The sequence below is a fragment of the Hyla sarda genome, chromosome 4 (assembly GCF_029499605.1).
Source record: "Hyla sarda isolate aHylSar1 chromosome 4, aHylSar1.hap1, whole genome shotgun sequence".
In the NCBI taxonomy this organism is placed as follows: Eukaryota; Metazoa; Chordata; class Amphibia; order Anura; family Hylidae; genus Hyla; species Hyla sarda.
The window spans coordinates 414,444,099-414,450,728 of record NC_079192.1 but is presented as its reverse complement, the minus strand read 5'-3'; the positions used below and the strand labels follow the sequence as shown (position 1 = coordinate 414,450,728).

General features: G+C 44.8%; 1 protein-coding gene across 2 annotated transcripts in view; it reads right to left on the bottom strand.

Moving 5' to 3' along the window:
* Nucleotides 1-3,330: 3,330 nt before the first annotated feature.
* Nucleotides 3,331-6,630, bottom strand: part of LOC130267693 (hepatitis A virus cellular receptor 1 homolog) — a 37,108-nt gene continuing 33,808 nt past the window's right edge. Inside the window, exons 4-7 of one of the 2 annotated variants that reach the window (XM_056517775.1) lie at nucleotides 6,084-6,152; nucleotides 5,880-5,957; nucleotides 5,711-5,789; nucleotides 3,331-3,531 (exon numbers count right to left, since the gene is read on the bottom strand). In XM_056517775.1, coding sequence (XP_056373750.1) covers nucleotides 3,497-3,531; nucleotides 5,711-5,789; nucleotides 5,880-5,957; nucleotides 6,084-6,152 — 261 coding nt within the window. In that variant the 3' untranslated portion in view covers nucleotides 3,331-3,496. The remainder of the gene's footprint in view (nucleotides 3,532-5,710; nucleotides 5,790-5,879; nucleotides 5,958-6,083; nucleotides 6,153-6,630) is intronic. The other variant, XM_056517777.1, reaches the window with a different exon arrangement.

The following is a 6,630-nucleotide window of genomic DNA, read 5'->3' as shown; positions in this document are numbered from 1 at the left end:
GCCCCTTGTAGCTCCTGTCCGTGCCCTAAACTTCTGTCTTCCTCCCCCTGAGACTAGCATCTATTGCTGAGCGGGCACACGAATGGGGAATTCCAATGACTTTTTTTTTTTTTAATCAACTGGCTACAGAAAGTTAAACAGAGTTGTAAATTCCTTCTATAAAAAAAATAAACTTAATCCTTCCAGTACTTAGTTGCTGAAGTTGGGTTGTTCTCTTCTGTCTGTCTCAGGAACTGTCCAAAGAGCACTGTCAGACCAGTGTCAGCAGAGAGCACTGTGGTCAGACAGAAGAGAACAACTCAACTTCAGCAGCTGATAAAAAATATCTTAATCCTTCCAGTAGATATCAGCTGCTGAAGTTGAGTAGTTCTCTTGTCTGACCTCAGTGCTCTCTCCAAACAGTGCTGTTTGGACAGTTGCTGAGACCGATGTCAGCAGACAGAAAAGAACCCCTAGAATACCACTGAGGAAGTTGCCGACGGGCAACGGAACACGTGGGGGTCTTAAGGGGGGCACCTGCCTGGTCACTCCTCCATCGATCGTCCTATGCTATCTTATCACACTTATGCTACATGAGAATACAGGTTGTATATGAGTTGTTGAGATAAATATATTACAATGTAGCAGTTTACATGTATATCATAGTGACGCTGTTTACGTATTGCAATAGGCAGGTGCCCTGGGTGGGGTTCCCTCATTGAGGGGGCTCCCCCCGTTTTGTGCGGTTGGCTGTTATTGGCCTTTTTTAAGTGGTTTTAATGACTGTGTCTTTTTGATACATATATTAATAAAAGGATTTTTTATTTATACCTAATATGGGTGTGCGCTGTTTTACGTTCTTTTAGAAAAGAACAACCCAACTTCAGCAGCGAAGTACTGGAAGGATTGAGTTTTAAATTTTTTTTTTTTAATAGAAGTAATTTACAAATCTGTTTAACTTTCTGGAGCCAGTTGCTATGGAAATTTTTTTTTATTTTTTAAAGGGGTACTCCGGGACAGTTTGTTCAGAACGGAGAGCAGCAGAGTACCCCTTTTTAAGGCCAAAGGAGTGTTCAGTCTGGACCAGTGATCACGGTGGTCCCAGCGGCAGGGCCCCAATGATCAGACTTTTTTATTTTATTTTTTTAAATCCCCTATCCTTTTTGATAGGGCTGTGGTCTTCAACCTGCGGACCTCCAGATGTTGCAAAATTACAATTCCCAGCATGTCCGGACAGCTAACAGCTGTCCGGGCATGCTGGGAGTTGTAGTTTTGCAACATTTGGAGGTCCGCAGGTTGAAGACAACTGGGCTAGGGGATAAGATGTGTTTGGCTGGAATACCCCTTTAAGCCACCACAGAGTCTGACAGGGTTTTTCCCTAAGAAAACAGATGCATTCTGGGCTGAGTAAGTAGGTGAGAATTGTAAGAAAGGGTAGAAGTCTGTCTCATGTGTGTTTGGCCATCTTTCCCCTATAGACTAGGCTATATATATATCCTATTACTCCATTGCCCTGCACTCCTACCTTCCTGTAGCATGTAGTCCCCCTACGGCCTCTCTTCTGTCCACTTTTAAAGGGGTATTCCAGGAAACTTTATTTTTATTATAAATCAACTGGCTCCAGAAAGTTAAATAGATCTATAAATTACTTCTATATATATTTTTTTTTAATCCTTCCAGTACTTATCAGCTGCTGAAGTTGAGTTATTTTCTGTCTGACCACAGTGCTCTCTGTCTGTCTCGGGAACTGCACAGAGTAGAAGAGGTTTGCTATGGGGATTTGCTTCTACTCTGGACAGTTCCTGAGACAGGTGTCATCAGAGAGCACTTAGACAGAAAAGAACAACTCAACTTCAGAAGCTCATAAGTACTGAAAGGATTAAGAATTATTATTTTTTTTAATAGAAGCAATTTACAAATCTAGGTAATAAGATAGAAATAAACTGTCTGCACATATAGGGCCTTTGCTAGAGAATTATCACACTATAAACAATAGTTATTATATCCTACCTGGATGATCTGATTGTAGTGGAGATGTCACTAGTTATTTGAGGGTTGGTAAAATATTGAGATCCACAAACTTCCCTGATGGGTTTTCTAAAGATGGATATTGAGCAGCAGAGGTCCGGTGTCCAGATCGATAAATGTCCTGGTGAGGTTTCTCAGGAGAACGCCCTGGCCGGCGGCGTCTTAACCGTAATCACCTCAGTTCCCGGCTCTTTCGATGGTGGTAAGTAGGGCCGGCCTTAGGTGTGCAGGGGCCCTGTGCGAGCTAACCTTGTGGTGCCCCCCCCCCCCATAAACATTCACAAAGAGGAAAACAAATCTTTGTAACAAATATTTTTTTTTAATATTTAATCATTCCCCTACCCCCTTAAAGGGGTAGTCCAGTGGTGAAAAACTTCTCTCCTATCCTAAGGATAGGGGATAAGTTTGAGATCGCGGGGGGGGGGGGGGTCCGACCGCTGGGGCCCCCTGCGATCTCTCTGTACGGGGGCCCTGGCTCTCCTGACAGATAGCGGGTGTCGACCCCTGCACGAAGCAGCGGCCGACACCCCCCCCCTCAATACATCTCTATGGTAGAGCCGGATATAGCCGAAGGCAGCGCTCCAGCTCTGCCATAGAGTTGTATTGAGGGGGCGTGTCGGATGCCGCTTCGTGCGGAGGTCGACACGCCCCCTTCCCGCGGGTTGTCGGGGCTTCGTACAGGAGATCGCAGGGGGCCCCAGCGGTCGGACCCCCCGCGATCTGCAACTTATCCCCTATCCTTAGGATAGGGGATAAGTTGGTCACCACTGGACTACTCCTTTTAATCAGTCCCCTGCCCCCCTTAATCAGGTGCAGTATAGTCACCGCGACACACACACACACACGCCAGACATCAGTCAGTGCATACACTTCAGTAATACAGGTGTTTTACCAGTAAATTGCCCATTCTGATTGATCAGTTCTTCCGGCCATTGACACGTTTTCAAAGATCTGGACTGTCCGTAACATTGTATGATGAGTCTGGTTTCAACTTACAATGGTCCAGAAAAGACCATTGTATGTTGAAACTATTGTATGTTGAGGCCATTGTAAGTTGAGGGATCACTGTAGTGAAGCCCCTATATGCGCAGACAGTTTATTTCTATCTTATTACCTATCTTTATCTCTGTGTGGAATACGGGAGCCACACTAACTGTATTGCAGCTTGGGCGCACCACTCTCCTACTGCAACAAACTTTTTTACTCTAATATATTATACAATTTACAAATCTCTTAAACTCCCATTACATCTGTAGAGGCACAAACCCTTAATCAAAGATGGCCGCTTTGGAAAAATCAATTAATTCTCCGGTATAACTTCTGTAAAATATTTAATGAAATACATAATTAACTCTTTAATTCTCATCCTCCAAATCTCCCAGGGAATGGTCACCACGTCTTCCTTTATGGCTGTGAGAAGTGCAGAGTAGACCAGGTCAATGCAATTGTTGGTGTAACATGGCGGGCGGTATGATGTAGGCCCAGACCGTCAGGGTTTGTTCTTCTTGTTCACTTTAATGATGCCTGTAGATACAAGAGAATTGTTCCAAATGGTGGCTGGGAGGTCATGATGTCACGGCCACACCCCCTCATGACATCACACCACGCCTCCTCAAGGCAAGTCTACGGGAGGGGGCGTGGCAGCAGCCACACCCCCTCCCATAGACTTGCATTGAGGGGGCGTGATCTTGACATTACAACCCCCCGCAGTCCGCACCCAGCATTCAAAACAAAATGGAGTACCCCTTTTTAAGGCAACCTGACCAGTAGAAGGTGATGTGTTCCCTTTCTGAAGATCATTATTCCTGTCTGTCACCCTGCTTTGCCCAAGCTCTGCACCCATTGACCGAGGTTATGGAGATAGACCCTGTTAAATAGAGGGGTGGCATTGTGCACTGGATGCCCCTATACACTACTTACCTGACTATAGGGTCTACTAACCCAAAGGGAGTACTGCTGATCCTTCCTGTTACTGGGGGACCATGGGTCTTCCAACCATTTTCTTTGGCCCATATACTGCACACTCACCATCACTAGTCCTGCAGCGCCATTAATTACAGCACAGTTGTATCAATGTGTGTTTTTTTTTTTTTGCTGTAACTGGGTCATGTGATAAACCACCTGACCCACAGAAAATTATTGTTTTAATGTGTCAGAGGAAGTGGTCAGTCCTGGGGCATCTGGCTTCATGTGAACTACAGGCTGATATAATCACCTCTAAGATTCCTCTCCTCCAGCTCTATCTGTATACTGCTGCTATCTCTATAGGATCAGGATATACATATGTGTATATATAATACACCTCCCCTCCAGCTCTCTATACTGCTGTTGCTATCTCTATGGAAATAGGATATATAGTAGTCATACACCCATTTACAAGGAGCTATCTGTATACTGCTGCTATCTCTGAGATCAGTGTGTGTGTATACGTGTGCATATAAATATATATACACATATATATATTTTATACATTTATTTATAGTAGTTATACACCTACCCTGAGGCTCTGTTCACAAACTCTAGAGAGGAGCGAAGTTACAGTAAATTCGATTCGTCACGAACTTCTCGGCTCGGCAGTTGATGAATTTATCCTGCATAAATTAGTTCAGCTTTCCGGTGCTCCGGTGGGCTGGAAAAGGTGGATACAGTCCTAGGAAACTCTTTCCTAGGACTGTATCCACCTTTTTCAGCCCACAGGAGCACCTGAAAGCTGAACTTATTTATGCAGGACAAGTCATCAACTGCCGAGCCGAGAAGTTCGTGTCGAATCAAATTTTCTGTAAGTTCGCTCATCTCTAACAAATTCCTTTGAATAAGAAAATGCAACAAAACTGCACATAATGTGAACTGACACCAACCCACTTATGAGTTATCAGTTCACCCGGGTGACCTCCGGCAGTCTAATTAGATGACCAGGTGCAGTGATCAAACGCCACCCCCTCTCTGCAAAGCCAGTTGATTCATGGGAAATGTAGGCAGCATTAGGAAATAATTTCTTTGATGGAAAAGGAATCAGTATGGCTGACAACTCCATTCCTGCCACATCAGCTAAAACAGGTAAGCACAAGGCATACACAAGAGCATCTACATAGTCTAAAAGGCAAAATAAAAATTATTCCAGGAGCCCTTTAATGTACAATCATAAGCAAAACTTTGAATCCCACTATAGACCAGGGTTCTTTTTAAAAATTAAAAATTAAATAAAAAATCCGGTCTATAGTGGGATTCAAAGTTTTGCTTATGATTGTACATTAAAGGGCTCCTGGAATCATTTTTATTTTGCCTTTTAGACAATGTAGATGCTCTTGTGTATGCCTTGTGCTTACCTGTTTTAGCTGATGTGGCAGGAATGGAGTTGTCAGCCATACTGATTCCTTTTCCATCACAGACAGTGTGTGTGTAACAGATGGTCTCAGCCGTCTGAATATCTGGTTCAGGCTTGGAGCAGCGGTTGTGATGTAACGACCACGCCCCCTTGTGATGCCATGCCACCCCCCCTCCATTGATGTCTATGGGAGGGGGCGTGACCCTCCCCCTCCCATAGACATCAATGGAGGGGTGTGGCATGACTTCATGGGGGGGGCTTGGTCATTACATCACAACCGTTGCTCCAAGCCTGAACCGGATATTCAGAAGGATGGGGCACGGGAGTACCCCTTTAAGCCAAAACGTCTATCAGAAACATGAGATTCGGGGTACTTACAGGAGTAGATGAACAGAGGCAGGAAGGTCAGGGAGAAGATGGCGGTCACTCTTATCATGGTGGAGACGTGACTCTTCATCTGGGAATATAAAGATGGCAGTCATGAGAAGGAATCTCCTTAATACAAGATGGGGGAATCCTCTGTGCAGAACACGTGTCCACCACTTACTGTGATCCCCAGGAACTCCTCCGTCCTTGTGTTCAGTTCCGGGGGGCTCATGGGTGTCTCCCCTGTAGGTGACTGTTCCTATAAAAGGAAGATTTATGCCCCCGATTATATTTGCAAAACATCCAGCACCCCCCTCTACAGCTGAGATCCCCTCCTGAAATACTCTGCGCCGACACATCCACAATATTTATAAACTACATCAACCTGTTCGCCTACTGTGCTCGGCAGCGTCTCGGGTTGTGTGGAGCTGAAAGGATCCTCCGTAGGTATTATCTAGAAAAGAAATAAAGGCATTAAGAAAGAAGCAAATACATGAAGGCACAGATAGTACTGCCTCCCTGGTCTCTCCCAGTAAATGATGTAGACACAGATAGTACTGCCTCCTTGTCTCTCCTAGTAAATGTAGACACAGATAGTACTGCCTCCCTGTCTCTCCTAGCAACTCATGTAGACACAGATAGTACTGCCTCCTTGTCTCTCCTTGTAAATGATGTAGACACAGATAGTACTGCCTCCCTGTCTCTCTATGTAAATGATGTAGACACAGATAGTACTGCCTCCCTGTCTCTCCTAGCAACTCATGTAGACACAGATAGTACTGCCTCCTTGTCTCTCCTTGAAAATGATGTAGAAACAGATAGTACTGCCTCCCTGTCTCTCTCTGTATATGATGTAGACACAGTACTGCCTCTCTGTCCCTCCTTGTAGATGATCTAAACACACATGATACTGCCTCCCTGTCTCACTCTGT